The sequence below is a fragment of the Panthera uncia genome, assembly GCF_023721935.1.
Source record: "Panthera uncia isolate 11264 chromosome A3 unlocalized genomic scaffold, Puncia_PCG_1.0 HiC_scaffold_11, whole genome shotgun sequence".
Classification (NCBI taxonomy): Eukaryota; Metazoa; Chordata; class Mammalia; order Carnivora; family Felidae; genus Panthera; species Panthera uncia.
The window spans coordinates 83,890,681-83,907,715 of NW_026057578.1; the positions used below are offsets into that span (position 1 = coordinate 83,890,681).

At 38.5% G+C, this 17,035-nt stretch overlaps 1 protein-coding gene across 1 annotated transcript in view; it reads left to right on the forward strand.

The window, feature by feature from the left end:
* Positions 1-17,035, forward strand: part of ANTXR1 (ANTXR cell adhesion molecule 1) — a 221,261-nt gene that overhangs the window by 28,188 nt on the left and 176,038 nt on the right. The window contains exon 3 of the mRNA XM_049651578.1: positions 2,104-2,175. Within this exon, the coding sequence (XP_049507535.1) occupies positions 2,104-2,175 (72 nt within the window). The remainder of the gene's footprint in view (positions 1-2,103; positions 2,176-17,035) is intronic.

The window sequence follows — 17,035 nt, forward strand, 5'->3', positions numbered from 1 at the left end:
TCGAAATTCTTTCCTCCATCTTCTGGTTCTCCTTTCATCTCACTGACTAGAGCTGGGCCTTTAAATGTTAGTGTTGGTTCTAGATTTGGGTCACTTCCCTTCTCACTGCTGACACTGTCTTCGAACAATTCCACTCACATTAGTATGCTGAAAACTCCCAAATTATGTCTCTAGCCAAGACTCATATATCAAATATACTAGTTGCCTCTTGGAGCTGTACATTACCCACATTTCAAATTCAATTTTTTCTAGAGCTGAACTCTGTATAATTGTTTAGGAGCCCAAGTTCTAGAACCAGGAGCTTGGTTTTAAGTCCTGGGTCCACTACTTTCCCACTGTGTGACCTTGGGAACATTACTTTGTCCTTTAGAGTCTCAATTTCATTTTCTGGAAAACAGGAACAATAATAGTACTGATCTCATAAAGTTGTCACTGGTTTAATGAGCTAATATGTGCGCATCACTTAATGATAGTGCCTGATACATAGTGAGCACTTGATAAGGTTGACTGTTATTATAGTATTATGATAATTATGGTGTTTTGCTGATTAGCTGCAGTGAGGTGGTAATAGGAAGAATTGTGTCATGGACAGAGAACCGAGGTCTGTTTCAAGATACCGGCATTCAATTCATACTCCTTAGGCTCCTACCAAGTATTAAACACCATGATAAGGGTTTCCAAAGATGCATCAGATGTATGGTATTGAATGTAGACTTTATCCTAGAGGCAGTAGGAGCCATTGGAGATTTTTATAGCAGATGGATGACAGGTCTGACTTATATTTTAGGAAAATAGCTCGGGAAGCAGTGTGGAGAATGAATTGGAGCAAAGACTGTTGACAGGCAAGGTCACCGGCCAGGAAATAATTGCAGTGGTCACATAGTTGAGGGCAAAGTCCTAAGCTAAGAAATGGAAAAGGAGGGAGGGTTTAGGAAATGTTGGAGGAGGTGGGAACTATAAGATATGGGGGCCAAATCAGGGGTGGGAGGGTAGTGCATGGTGAAGAAACAGGTTGACATTGTGACAGATGAACCAGTTGGCCACCCAGAGACAGTGCCTGACAGACAGCACTCTATTGGTGAATCCACTACAGTCTGATAGTCCATCTTTTCTTTTCTTTTTTTTTTTAATGTTTATTTTTGATAGAGAAAGAGAAAGCATAAGCAGGGGAGGGGGACAGAGTACCTGAAGTGGGCTCTACACTGACAGCAGTGAGCCCGATGCGGGGCTCGAACTCATGAACCATGAGATTATGACCTGAACCAAAGTCGGACGCTTAAGCAACTGAGCTCCCCAAGTGCCCCGTCTTTTCTTTTCTTTTTTTTTTAAATGTCTGTTTTGCTTTTGTTATTTCTGGACAGTCCATCTTGCAGACAGAGAAACACGTTTGGTCCTCAACTGAGAGTTGTTCTGCCTCTAAGAGTGTGGATTTTATCCAGGATAAAGCTCCTGAGCACTGCCATAAACAAGCCATGCCACCATGTTCATTAATAATGAGAAGTATAAAACTACCAAGTGGAATAGATATTCTTGTGGCCCATCAGCACCTTCTCTCCTTCTGGGATCACCTGCTTGGGAAATCGAGCAGAAATTAAAAGTTGATGGTGATCCTGCTTTCAGAGCAAAGGGTGTTTATAGTATGATCTTAGCGGCTGATGGCACCAAGCTGCAACAGGTTTAGCCACTCCCCTCGTTAGAGGATACACTGGACTGCCCTGGAGACACTATCAAATTTCACCAATCAGGGTCCCCTTTTTATAAACACCATGCAGACCAGTCGTCTTCTAGAGTTACACTTCTTCAGACAGAGCATGGGGCAGTGATGAATGTTAGCTTTCCTATTTGTCACCCGCTGTCACTGAGCGGTGGTGTCAAATTCGAAGCAGCGCCCCCGGAAGACACTGCAGGTCTTCCCGCTGGTCCACAGTTTCAAGTCGGCTACTGGCTAAATACTTGCGACACCAGCTGCGGGGTCTCTCTTAGGGTTGTAGGTCCTCAGCTCTGGCAGCCAGATAGGAGAGGAAAAACAGGGAAGATGACTGGAAGGAAATGGCATTCTACGGTCTTTCTATCTGCCCTAATAGAATTTCTTTTCCTTTCCAGCCCACAGCTAAGAATGTCTTTTATTGTCTTCTCTACTCGAGGAACAACCCTAATGAAGCTAACAGAAGACAGGTAAGGATGCTTCCCTTCCCTGTTGCTAAAAAGCCCACCTTTTCCTGAGTAGTTCTGGTATATGTGCCCTAGTGCCAGCCTTGACTGTCAGTCATTTTAAATTTAAAATTTTTTAAATGTTTATTTCTTTTTGAGAGAGAGAGAGCACAAGCAGGGGAGGGGCAGAGAGAAAGAGGGAGACACAGAATCCGAGCAGACTCCAGGCTCTGAGCTATCAGCACCGATAGCTCGAACTCAAGAACTGAGAGATCATGACCTTAGCCGAAGTCAGATGCTTAACTGATTGAGCCACCCAGGCGCCCCATCAGTCATTTTAATCATATAGTTCTTTCTTTCCACTGAAGCCTTGAACTTTGTACATTGACCCATCTGCTAGTTTACTCTGTGATGACTGATAGAATTTCCTGATGTTGGTGAAATTCTGTAAATGACTAAATCGCATTAAGGTAAATCTTACATTTGATTGGCAACTCAGTCTGCTAACTTCAAGCAGAATGTTAGCAAGCCAAATCCTTGGAGGATTATAGTTTCTTTTATTTAAATTAGATTTATTTTGTGGGTTAAGGTTTCAGAGATATAATAAGCATACTGTGAGAGAAGTAAGAACGTGAAATATTATTAAACATAATTGCCAAGGCAGGGAATAGAAAGGGAGGGTTTATGGTACCATGGAAAAAAGGAAATTTTGAATCAGGTGTGGCAAAATGTTGTTGACATACAAGGATTACTTAGACGTAGCTTAACAAAGATATTATTTGGGGTTTTACCACTTACCCATGAAAACTAGCAAAAATAGAGACATACCATTTGTTCATAATTAGGATGGTATGTTGGAAGTGGAGATAACAGTTTTCTTGAGTTAATAACACTTTTGTCCACTTTTAAAAAAATGCAATAGTGACATGAGAGAAACATCATGGGGTGGGGGAGACACATGTGGGACTACTGACAGACTGTGTATGGACATGTAGGGAAAAGGAAAGGAGGAAGGGCAAGCACAGAGGACAGGGAGACTTTATAACATTCTTCTTCCAGAAATCAGACTAGGACTAACAGGATGGAGTAAGGTTTTCTGGATTTTGCACTAACACAGCAAATCTGAGTTAGTCCTCATTTTTCTCCATGTCTTTGTTTCCCATGTGTAACAAAAAGAATTCTCTGTACCATGTAAAAGTTTTCAAGTCCTATTTCTCTTTTTTAAATTTGTTTTAACATTCATTTATTATTGAGAGACAGAGAGATACAGAGCATAAGCAGGGGAGGGGTAGACACTCCCCTCACTCTCACTCACTCCAGGGGTAGAGAGGGGGAGACACAGAATCTGAAGTAGGCTCCAGGCTCTGAGCTGTCAGCACAGAGCCCAATGTGGGGCTCGAACTCACGAACTATGAGATCATGACCTGAGCCGAAGTCAGTCGCCTAACCAACTGAGCCACCCAGGCGCCCCTCAAGTCCTATTTCTCCTTCAGCAGTATCTATTATTCATGCATGCCATTTGAAACCCCATTTTTAAAACAGGGGTTTCTTATTTCCTATTAACAGAAGAAGAAACTGAGGCCATATCGTATTCCTAAGGATACCAAGTAGAATGCACACTAGATGCAGGCTCCACATTCCTTCCACTCTCCCTTGCTGCCTTCTGTTAAACAGAGAATCCTAAAGCCCAAGAAACTTGAGAGATTTTTCCATCACTATTGGCCAAGGATTTTAAGAAGCTCTGAGAAAGTGTCTCTAGCCTATGAAAGACTCCTACTTTCTCTCAGTCTTTACATGAGGACATCCATTATGCAGAGATGGCTTTGTTCAGAGAAGACTCCCCTCTCACCTATTCTTCACATCCTCCTACAACCCAGGCCGCCCGGTGCTGCTTCACATTGACCCCACTCACTCCATTATTGAGTTTGGCCCAGAGACCTAGATCTCACACCTCTTGTGGGTATTTTGTGTGCTACTGCTCACAGCCTCTGGGAAGTGGGGAGGGCAGCCGAGGGGGTTACAGATTTATAAACGTTGTTAAAATGCTTAGGCTTTCAGACTCGTTTTGGTTATGCTAGCTCAAATTAGTCACCTGAATCCAATGTTTTTCACTTGAATCTAATGTTTTATGCCTTAACTTCACTACTCCTAGTTTCCTGTACCACGGAGAAGACAGAGGTTATGATCTCCACTTTGCTAGAAACAGCATTTAATATTTAAGGGCTGCATATGCATCAAACAGCCAAAAAATGCCTTGCTAAAAAGGATGTTTTGGTTTCATGTGGTGACTGCTTGGCCTAACCTATGGGTCAGCTGGCAAAGCATGAATGGATTACTGACACATCCCCAACATTATCAGCCTAGGGAGAAATGTGGACAAGCCTTCTCTCTCCAAAATACTTTTTCATGAGATTGGCTAAAAGAACTAGGCTTTCGGAGCTTCCAAACTGGTACTGTTTCTGAAAGATATGACTTCCAGTGTTTTAGTTGGCCACAGGAATGTTTACGTTTTTCTCTATATATCATCAGATTTTCACAATATCCCTATAAGACAGTAATAGATGCATTATTGTACCGATGTAATGACTGAGGAACCGTGTAAGTTAAAAAAAAAACTTGCTCAAAAACAGGACGTGAATTCAGAGACTCTCATTTCCACAAGAGCAAGAGATTGTGGGTAAACCACAAGAAATAATATCAAAGACATATTTGCATCCACTTCTTGGGATCAAATCCATATAAAGGAAACCACAGGAAGGCTGAAGAAATATAATAGAAAATAAATACGGTGTGTTGAGAGGTAGTAAAGGAATTACAATTTGAATAACGATACTTACCATTTGTGTCTTTTATCTGCTGAACATTTTACATATCATTTCTCACTTAACCTCATATAACCATTCAATCTCTAATGGGGTCTCCTTATTTTATATGGAATATACTATTTATCACTAACTGCTTTCAGCATTTTTTTCTTTAGCTCTCCTCAGCAGGTTGATGTGATCTATCTAGGCATGGTTTTCTTGGAGTTTTTCCTATTTTGGATTTGCTGAGGTTCTTGAATGTATAATTTGTCTTTCACCAAATTTGAGAAATTTGCGACCCTATTTTTCAACTATTTTTTCTGCACCACTTTCTCCTCTCCTTCTGGGACACCAGCGACAGAGATGTTAGACCATTTGATATGATTCCACATGTGCCTGAAGGTCAGTTCAATTCTTTTCCAATCTTTCTTCTTGCTATTTTTCAGATTAGATCATTCCTATTGATGTGTCTTCATGTTCACAGACTCCTTCCTCTGTCATCTCCATCCTGCTGCTGAGCTCATCTATTGAATTGTTTGTCATAGACATTGTGATTTTTCAGTCCCAAAATATCTATTTTGTTCCTTTTAAAAATTTTATTCCTCTGCTGAGATCATCTATCTTTCCATTTATCTCAAATGTATTTACCTTTACCTCATGGGAGCATAATTATAAAATAAATATATAAATACTTAAATATATAATATATAAAAACATATAATAAGATATAACATATAATGAAATATATCATATATATTTAGATATACAATGAGATTACATATGAGGTAAATATTTATGAGATCAACCATATGTAATATAATTAAATATAATATATAAAAACTATAAAGTAAACATATAAACCTTATATGCTTTAAATTCTTTGTCTGACAATTTCATAAGCTCAAGATTGGCATCTTAATTGTTTCTTTCCTGAGAATTGGTGCATTTTCTAGGTGCTTTGTATGTCGAGTAATTTTAGATTATATCCTAGAAACTTTTAATATTAGGTTGTTCAGACTCTTGAGTCATTTTCAAATCCTCTGGAGAATATTAATTTGTTTTCTCTGTTTGCACGAGGTTCAGACAACATGTTCTCTCTCTTCTTCTGTGGTTGGTGGTTTTTTTTTTCAGTTCAGTTTTCAAAGCCTTTGCTAAGCAGCTTCAAGCCTGTCCTACACATGTGCAGCTCAGAGATAAGCCCAGGACTTATACAGCTTCATACACAGAATTATTGGGACCCCCTTCTCCAGCTCTCTCTTCTGCAGGATTCCCCACACACTGTTTCCCACTGAGGCCGCCCTTTCCAAGTCCTCTAGTAAGAAAAGTGGGGTTTATCTTGGAGTTTGGCCTCCACATTGTCTCGTGTAGTTCTCTACTGAGGTCACCCATGGGGCAAAGGCAGAAGTAATCAAAGAGAAATGAAAGTTGGGATTCTCTCCACATTCTTTGAGCCACAGGGGGTCCCTTCCCCAGGGGCCTGATATATGGTGACCTCCCAGGCCACTACCATGTGACTGAGACCCACCCTCAGGTTAAAGCTATGAAAGAAAAGAGCAGGGGGAATGTGGAATTCGTACTTGTCTGGGTTATTTGTCCAGGTTTTAACTACTCTTCCCAATCCATCTGCTTTGTTTACTTTTCATAGTCCTTATTTGTTTGCATTTTTATTTTGTCCAGAGGTTTTGGCAATAATTGCCAGGAGAGATGAGATAGCCAGTAGCAAGTTTACTCCATCTTGCCTGCTATTGCTTCAATTTTGTAGATAAGGGGCACCGAGAATCTGATGTTAGATAACTTGCTATGGCCAAATAACAAAAATGGCAGAATTAGTAGTATGATTCTGGATTCTGGAATCAGTCCGACTCATATGTTTTGCATTATATCATGTTGCTCTTCCAAGATTTCATAGCTTCATCAGTTTGCAAAATGATTGATAAACTGCAACACATTTTTCAGGTTTCTTCAACAGCATCATAAAGGATCTAATGTTAATTTAAGTACTATTGGAATACATTATTTTAATGTTAACTACTGCACATGATTCCCTATGTACTCCCTGGACAGTCTTTTTCCTGATCTTGATTTAAATATTTTAGATGTCTCATCATTTGGAATGAGATCATGTCAAGGAAGTCCAACTCTTCCTTTAAAAGAAATCAGGAATAGATATTCAATTTAATCAAATGCATTTTTGGCATATATTAAGATGATCCTTTTTTTTTCTTTGACCTACTAACACAGTGAAATGCATTTAAAATATTTTTTTTAATATTGGATCATTCTTGCATTTCTGGTTACACTTGGTTGTCATAGATTATTATTTTAATGTAGAGTCGAACTCTGTTTTCTGCATTTTATTTAGAAATTTAACATCAGTGTTCATAATTGTGATTGGGCTGCTATTGTCCTTTTATGACTACTTTTACTTACAGTATTTTTTATACTTTTTTTTTACATGTAGAGCATTACTTCTAGAAATTCATCTGATGTAAGGTATAAGGCCAAGATCCATCCATTTTCTCTGAGTGCTTAGCCAGTTTTTCCAACATCATTTGCTGAATAATCATTTACTACCAATTTGAAAAATTAAACTCTTTGGTAGACATGGATCTACTGCTGTGTTTTCTATTCTGATACACTGCATTTCTGTTCCTAGCTAGGGCCACACCATTTTTATTAGTTTTAGCATCTGGAAGACCAGTCCTTCTTCATTTCTTTTTTTTTTTTTTTTTAACGTTTATTTATTTTTGAGACAGAGAGAGACAGAGCATGAACGGGGGAGGGGTAGAGAGAGAGGGAGACACAGAATCGGAAACAGGCTCCAGGCTCTGAGCCATCAGCCCAGAGCCTGACGCGGGGCTCGAACTCACGGACCGCGAGATCATGACCTGAGCCGAAGTCGGACGCTCAACCGACTGAGCCACCCAGGCGCCCCTAGTCCTTCTTCATTTCTAATCATGAGTGAAAATCTCCCTGGTCTTTTGTAGTTTGTTTTTTTGTTTGCTTGTTTTACCATGGGAATTTACATAATTTGCTTAATGTACCAAAATATTCTTGGGGTTTTCACTTGAATTGTATAGAAAGTACAGAATCACCTTAGCAAAATGGCATTGCAATTTTATTGTATATATTTTCTTATTTAAAGATATATCCCTTCACTTATGTCTCTTACTAAGGTTTTATTGTTTTTTATTCAAATCCGTCTCATACAGTGTTATTAAGTGTTTTCCAAAGGCATTTTTAAGTTTTCCTTCCATTGTGAATGAGTTTCTTTTTTGTTTGTTTTCTTTTCTAAAATACTGGTTTATGTAATTTCTACTTTTAAAATTTATTAATTTTTGTTGGTTGATTAGTGATTAAATTTTACTTATCATCCATGGATGTTAGACCATATGTATACCTGATGGATAAAAATTTTTATATAAGAAATGTATTGATTAAATTTGTCAAATACCTTATATTTTTGTTTACTTGATCTGTGAGGACAGAGAGGTATTGTTAAACTTTCCACCATAACTTTTATTTGAATCTCCAACACATTGCTTTATAATTTATGCCATATTGTTTAGTTCACATGGGTTTTCATTATGGACTATATGTCTAATCAACGTAGAATACCTTTCTGTTACCTTTCATGCTTTTTAAGTCCTTTGTCAAAAAAATTTTTATAAACTTAAATTTTTAAAAACATTTTTCTGCTATATCTGTGTCCACTCATTTATCTTTTACCCTTCTTTGATATTTTAATTTTGCACCAGAAACTTGAAAAGTAGAATTTGAAGAAGTATAATTTCATTTTTATTCTAGCAACAGTTCCCAATGAATTTTGCTTGTCTTTACAATGGCAACAATTAAGTAATCTCATTTATTCTCCTCGCTGAATTTCTTTTTTTTTTAAGTTTATTTATTTATTTTGAGAGAGAGAGAGACAGAGAGCACGTGCATGCAAGCAGGGAAGGGGCAGAGAGAGAGGGAGAGAGAGAATCCTAAGCAGGCTCAGCGCTGTCAGCATGGAACCCGACATGGGGCTCAATCCCAAGAACCATGAAATCATGACCTGAGCCAAAACCAATAGTCAGAGGATTAACCAATTGAGCCACCCAGGCACCCTTCCTTGCTGAATTTCTTAAGAACTATTTGCATTATGTCTCATAAATACATACACATGCACACATACACATACATAGTTCCTTTCCAGTACTTGAAATTTTTACCTGATTTATTTTTTAATTTTTTAGTTGGCTAAGTCTTTTTTCAGGTAAAATCTTCCTGAAAGCTATGTGAATATTAAGCTTTCCAAGTCCCAACTTATTTGAGAATTATTGCTATTCACCTCCATATAAACATTTTAATTGAATATGAAGTTCTTATACTCTATCTTTTCTCCTAAATTTACTGACAATGACACTATGCCAACTTGCGTATATCCTATTCTACATTGCATACAGAAAAATGCCAATTTAGTACATTTCTCCTTTGTGAATAGTCTTTTTCTGCTTCTGGATGGATGCTTGTAAAAATATACTTCCTTAACCTTGGAATTAAAAAAAAAATCAAGAAAAAATATCTAGGTGTATGTTCTTTCATTAATTTTGGATAATACTTTGTATAGGATTTGAACCTTTTCATCAGGATATAACAAATATCTTGAACTTCAGAAATATTTTTCTACAATTTTTTATTATTACTTTTCTTTCATCCTTAGGATTTTTAAATGTATTCTAAACTTTTTTGTGTTCTAGGCATAATTTTTTAATCTTTATCATTTTTCTTTGAGTTCTTGGAGAATTTTTCACTCTTGTCCTGTAATTCACCAATTTTTAACTTTGTTTGTATTCAACTTATTGTTTGCAGCTTCCACTGAAATTTTTTTATCATAGTAAAATATACATGTCATAAAACTTACTATTTTAACCATTTTAAGAATACAATTCAGTGGCTTTACGTTGTGCCACCATCACACTACTATCCATCTCCAAAACTTCTTCATTATCCCAAACTGAAACTGTTCCCAGCTCCTGGTAACCTCCATTCTACTTTCTGTCTCTATGGATTTGTTTACTCTAGTTACCTCTTATAAGTGGATTCATATAATATTTTTTCTTTTCAATCTGGCTTATTTCACTTAGCATGTTTTTAAGGTCCATCTATGTTGTAGCATATTTCAGAATCTCATTCCTTTTTGAGGCAGAATAATATTCCATTGTGTGTATGTTCCACATTTTGTTTATCCATTCATCTGTCAATGGACATTTGGCTTATTTCCATCTTTTGTCTGATGGGCATAATGCTGCTATGGACATTGGCATGTAAATGTCTGTTGAAGTCTCTGCTTTCAATTCTTTTGGGCATGTACCTAGAGGTAGAATTGCTAGATTATAGGGTAATTCTATATTTAAGTTTTTGAGGACCTACCAGACTGTTTTCCACAGTGGCTGCACTGTTTTACATTGTTACCAGTAATGTACAAAGATTCCAATTTCTCCACATCCTTGCTGACACTTGTTACTATGTTTCTTGTTTTTGTTTTTTAAATAACAGTCATTCTAATGGATGTGAAATGGTATTTCATTGTGGTTTCAATTTATATTTCCCTAATGTTTAGTGATATTGAGCATCTTTTCATGTGCTCATTGGCATATTTGTGTATCTTTAGAGAAATGTCTGTTGAAGTCCTCTGTCCATATTTTATTTGAGTTTTTTATTGTTGTTAACTTCTAAGAGTTCTTTATATATTCTGGATATTAATCCCTTAGTAGATATATGGTATGAAAATATTTTTCTCCCATTCTGTGGGTTACTTTTTCACTCTGTTAATGGTGCCCTTTGACACACAAAAGTTTTAATTTTGATGAGTCTAGTTTCGCCAGTTCGTTACTTGTTGCCCATGCTTTTGGTGTCATCTCCCAAGAAACTGCCAAATCCAACATCATGAAGCTTTTTCTCAATGATTTTTCTAAGGGTTTTCTAGTTTCAACTCTTACATTTAGGTCCCTGATCCACTTGGAATTAATTTTTGTATATGCTTTAAATAGTGTCCAACTTCATTTTATTGCAAATGGACATCCAGTTTTCCCAGACCATCTGTTGAAAAGATTGTCTTATCCCCATTGACTGGTTAGCACCCTTCTTGAAAGCTACTTGACTATATATCCAAAGTTTTCTTTTTGGGCCCTCTATACATCTGTCCTTATTCCAGTACCACACTATTTTGATTACTGTGGCTTTGTAGTAAGTTTGAAATCAGAAAGTGTGAGTCTTCCAACTTTTGTCCTTCTTAGACAATTTTTTGGCTTTTTGGGGTCCCTTGAGATTCCATATAAATATTAGGATAAGTTTTTCTATTTCTGAAGAAAGATGTCATTAGAATTTTGATAGGGATTGAACTGAATCTGTATATCACTTCGGGTAGTATTATCACCTTAACAATTTTAAGTCTTCTGTACCATGAACACAGGCTGTCTACTTATTTATTTATGCTTGCTTTAATTTCTTTCATCTTTCATTTACTGTTTTCAGTGCCATTGCATTTTTACCTGACAAATAATCTCTATGAATATCTATGAATCAACCCTATGAATGTTTTTCTGATCCTAAATTTTTCCTTTTGTGTATGTGTGTGGCACCCTGCTATTGTGTTGGAAATGGAATATCTTCATCATGAATATGAATTAGAATTGCTTTGTGTGCTCCCCTGTTTTTCAAATGAGTTTCTTTCAAAGGGGAAATTTTCTTAAATTCCTCAAATTGGTCCTCTTCTTCCCAACTCCTGAGACTTTCCTTAGCATAGTGACTCAAAACAGGAGCAACCAGGTTTTTCAGCACTGGCATTTGGGGTGAGTTCTGTCAGGGGTCATGAAAAAATCTTTGTTGAAAATGTGAAGATCCCAGGCGAAAGACAATGGGCTAACTTAGATGTGGTATAATTTTTGCTTGGAAAGAGTAGAGACCCAGTAGTGTGTCCAAGGTAAGAGGGAAGCTGGAGCCAAAAGAAGAATGTCAGGTGTAGGTTTTGGATCACTGTGGTAAGAAATGAACCCATCGCCAACCGCGGGCTTTTCATGTCCTAGAATTCCAGGCTGCTAGGCCCTTCCTCAACCTGATCTCAGCAACTCTACTTCTTGTAGGAATTATCCCAGGTACCTGGCATGTGTGTGGCACTCTTACCTATTTTCCACCACGGAAAAAAAACATTTCCCTGTATTAAACTAGTTTAGCTGTTTCTATAGGCTTTTGGAGGGAAAAAGGGGGGAAGTTAAATGTGTAGACCCAGAGCCACTGTTTTTACCTGGAAATCTCACCTTCCTTCTAAACTTTGCAAGATTAAAAAACAAAGCATAAGCAAACAACCATGAGTCAAAGAATTATTACATCTTATCCAACTCTCTCACTGGCCTCATTTCACTGCTCAGGAAAATTATTCTCAGAGAGATTGAATTATTTGCCCAAATTCATACAAGTCATCAGTAGTGGTAGGATTTTTTTTTAACCAACAAAATTAAAAATTTTTAATCTAGTGATTTTTTCTACTACATTATTATATAATCCACCCAATTCACTGTGCTGCTATCTTTGGTTTCTTGTCTGTGAAATAGTTAAACAGAACCAGCCACTATGTATATGTGCAAATGCATGAGTAAACTTACTTTTGTGTCTATATACAATCTTTTATTAATGAATTATAATGTACCAATAACCTAGAATACTTTTCTCAACTATAGTAAGAGAAAATTGGTAATACCTACCTTGTTAGGTTGTTATGAGAATCATTTATTACATGTATTATGTAGATGGAGACTAAGTCAATGAATGCACAAGACCACTCTGCTGTAAAAGTGTAGGAAGTTGGATTTGAATCCAGGCATGCTGTCCCCAATGTCCACATTCTTAATCACTATACTATAGAGTTTCCCACAGTTTTACAATTACATACAGTTTTAAGTTAAAAACAATTGCTAGCATAGACAATTCACCACCCAAACCCTCAGACCTCTTCCAGAAAACACGTCTCTGAAAACACATGCCCTCCCCACATTTTATCTTCAGGATTTTGTAACAACTTGAGCTTGGAAATACTCCTCACAAAGAGGTAAAGAGGTAGCATCAGCATTTCACAGATGGGGTTAAGAGGTTAAGCATTTTGCCTATTGCTTAAGGAGTTGGAGTGAAAGCCAAGAACTCTTGGCTCAAACTGCTGAGTGGAAACCAAGAGACCACACTTCTCCATCCCTCTCAGTCATCCTTTGGTTTGGTTGAGAGTGTGGTTTTGCCATTAGTGTCACAGGGGAAAATGACATACTCTGAACACATCGCTTGATTCCTGGAGCAGAATGATTACAGGCTGTCATTACCAAGAGACATAGTTCTAAAAGCCTTTTCTAAATTTAAAAATAACAAGAGAGAAAAAGAATCTCCAGATACTTTGCACTTGAAAGAACCTGGATTTGCTCCATTTTTAGGTACTCTTTATTTAGGTACAAGAAGTTTGGATGGCAAAATTAAGAGAAATGGAGGGAAGCATGTGTTTATTCTCTTGTCCTGTTGACTGAGAGAGAATATCCCAGGAGCTGGGTCCATGGGAAAGTTCCTTACCTCCCTGTGCCTGTTTCTTCGTCTATAAAATGAATAGAATGATAGTCTCTACTGCATAGAACTGTTAGAAGGATTAACAGTGCCAGGCACACAATAAGTATTGTTACTGTTGTGGTTCGGGTTTTGACAAACAGCTAAGGAATCACCCCAAATCCTCCTGGACACACCCTACTCAAATCATCATAGTAAACCCAACAGCAATCCAGAGAGCAAGCTCCCAGTTCTCCGTGGCTCACATCCTTCTCCGAAGTTTCTAACATTTGGCCAGTCTATCCCAATATAGCGGGATATAGGTAGAAAATACTGCTTCAGCATGAGGCTAGAGAAAAGGTTTTTTTTTTCCTTTGTGTAATGGTTCTAGCGAGACTTCTTCCAGACAGGAGCTCACAGGCAATATCTCTAGAGGAAGTTTGTCTCAGGCCTCCTTATACTGAATCTCAGTGATGGTAAAAAGAACCCACCTTGAAACAATTCAGCTGTTCTGGGAGCAGACTGATTTGTGAGAGTAGTGAGGTCCTGTACTTCTCACACTCTTCCTCTGGGGGTACCCCTATTAGGAGAAGAAAGTAAAGTATACCCCTGGGGCCCTAGCATATAGTTTGAATTGGCTTATCAAAAGCAAACTTTTTCTTCAATACCCTTTCATCTTTAAAATGCATGTACATTTGTATCCTATTTAATAATATACCAATGTTTAGATTTTATATAAAAATCATGTTGAGGTCTTTCCCAAATTATAGAGTACAACTTACACTCTGAAAAAAATACATATACATTGTGTGTGTGTGTGTGTGTGTGTGTGTGTGTGTATCCTGTGTCTTTGTGTACAGTAAACTGTCCTAGTCCAAGTATGGACACCCCAGATGCAGTAGAGACAATACAGACTTTGTACCCAGATCAGTTTGGGTTCCAGTCTGGGCTCCCCCAGCACAGCATGTTACTGAACTTCCCTGAATCTCTTTTCTCAAACGTACGATGAAGATAATGACGCCCACCTTGTGGTGTTGCTGTGAGGCTTTTGTAAATTACTGTATGGAAAGTGCCCGGCAGAGACCCTGGCACAGCCCAGATGCTCAGGAAATATCACCTCCCTTCCTCACCTGCTGTCCCGCGTGTGGCAGGCACACAGAAATAATAAAATCTGACAGAGCAGCTTGCAGAAACATTCTTGTCAGGATGAAGCCAGCAGGACAGACGACCCAAGTGGGCAGTGGAACCAGAGAACGGCAGGGTGCTCAGATCTGAATGAAGCAAGACAGCCAAAACCAACTGGTTCTCGGTGGCCTGGCAACGGCAAACCGCTATCAGCCGACATAGGCTAGCACCACAGCACCGCCTGCCCATCACCTCATAGCCCTTGGCCTCTAGGGCTAAGCCTAAGATGTCCTGCTGCCCTTGAGCAGCTCTGACTGCCTCCTCATGAACTGCGGGCTCAGCCGCTGCTACTCACCCTCCACAACTTTTTTAAATTATTAAATATGTCAAATGTAACAAAAGTATACCAAAAAAGCATAGTAGACCCATTATCCACCACCAAGCTTATGAAACAAAATATTACAGGGGTTGACACCTCTGTGTACATTCCCCTTTCTTTTTCCTCACCAGAGATAATCACCATCCTGAATTTGGGGCTTATCATTCTAACGGATGCTGAATATTTTTGTATACCTGTGAGCAATACATTATATTTTTCAGATGAAACTCTATAATAAATGGTCATATTGTATGTATTTTTCTTGAACATGCTTTTACACGTAACATCATGTTTTTAAGACTTTTTCTGTGAAGATACACATAGCTGTGCTTGGTTCATCTTAACTAATGTATACTTTTCTCTTGCATCATACTGTATGGCTATGAGGTACCATCAGGTACTTATCTGTTCTCTTCTTCATGGACAGTTAGTTTATTTCTAACTCTTTGTTGTCATAAACAAACTTGCAATCAACATTCTTATACCTGTCCCCTTGGGGGTCAAAAGCAAGAATTTCTCTCTGATATACAACTAGGGATTGAATTGCTAGGTCTTGTGGTATGTGAATGTATAGCTTCACTAGGCATGATTTCATTGTTCTCCAAAGGGGCTGCACCAATTTTCATTCTCATTAGTGATTTATAAGAGTTCTCTTTGCCTCTCGACATTTATTTCATCCTCCAACTCTTCTTTTCAAACAGATTGTTCCCACCTATGACTTGTGGGTTGGGTTATCTGGTGTGAACATAACTTCTACCTCCTCCTGCCACCAGCCCAACACTGCTCCAAAGTGTGACAGGGAAGTCCTATCTTTGGAAGAAACTGTAACTTCCACCAGCCTATACTTAAAGAAATGTGGTCTGACCAAAACAAGATGCTTGCCGATCATCTTCCCTGGAGCACTCTCAGCTTCCATCCAAGAAGATGATTCTGGGCTCCACAGTCTCTGTTGCACAGGACTTGGCAGAGTGCCATTCCATCTTATGCCTCTGCAAATACTTGTTGTGGTCAGTGGTCCTGGGCTCAAGTACCTCAACCTGACCATTTTAGTTACTACCAGCACCCAAAGAGACCTAGTCTCTATTGAACTAAGAGGAACATGGAACAGAAGGTTCTCACAGGAGAAAGCTATATATTTGTGAAACCCTGAATACAGAACCCACTTTCCACCACTCCCACCTGCAGAATTTGGCTCAATAGGGGAAAAGGGATTTAGTGATGGGAAAGTTACAGATTCATTTTGAAAGTGAAGTGGTACCATAGGGACCTGCATGGTGAAAACCACTGCATGAATGAATAACCAACCAAAACAGAGTTGTGTAAAGAGGAGTTTGTTTGGACAAATTCATCATGTTGCCCTGTGATTAAACCATCACTCCTATTCTTTATGCCGGCTTAGGCTTAAACCTTTGGAAATTCCCTGATGGACTCCTCTTAGTGAACTTCAGTTACGGGTTTCCACTTGACCCTGTGCCACCCCATGGACTACTCCTATCTGCCGAGTATAGCCTTTCCGGTTCCCAGCAGATGCCCAGGCTCTTTAGTCCCTGCATAAAATCAGATACAGTATTCTGAGCTGGAAGGGAGCCACTAGATCTTACAGTTCCACACCTTCATTTTTACATTTGAGAAATCTAAAGTTGACATCCCTAGGAAGTGGCAGAAGTAAGTTTGAATCTCAAGTCTATCTTCTTCTGCAGGCCATGCTCCCTTGATTAGCACCAAAGTCTTGGGAAGAATGAAATTAACTACCTTGTAAAACAGTGTAGGTGTTGGGAATGGGGGAAGTCTGAGGGGAGTTCTGGGTCACTCAATCTTCAGAGTTCTAGAGGAGAAGGAAACCCTACAAGTGAAATATGAGAAAGAACAACTGATGAGGGAGATAAAGAGTGCACACCATAATGGAAATCAAGAAAAGAAAGCATTTTAGCTTGAAGGAGAGGATAACTGTGTCTGATGTTATAAGAGGTTGAGTAAGAAGAAGCCAGGGAGGTGACTATTGGGTTGGCAACGT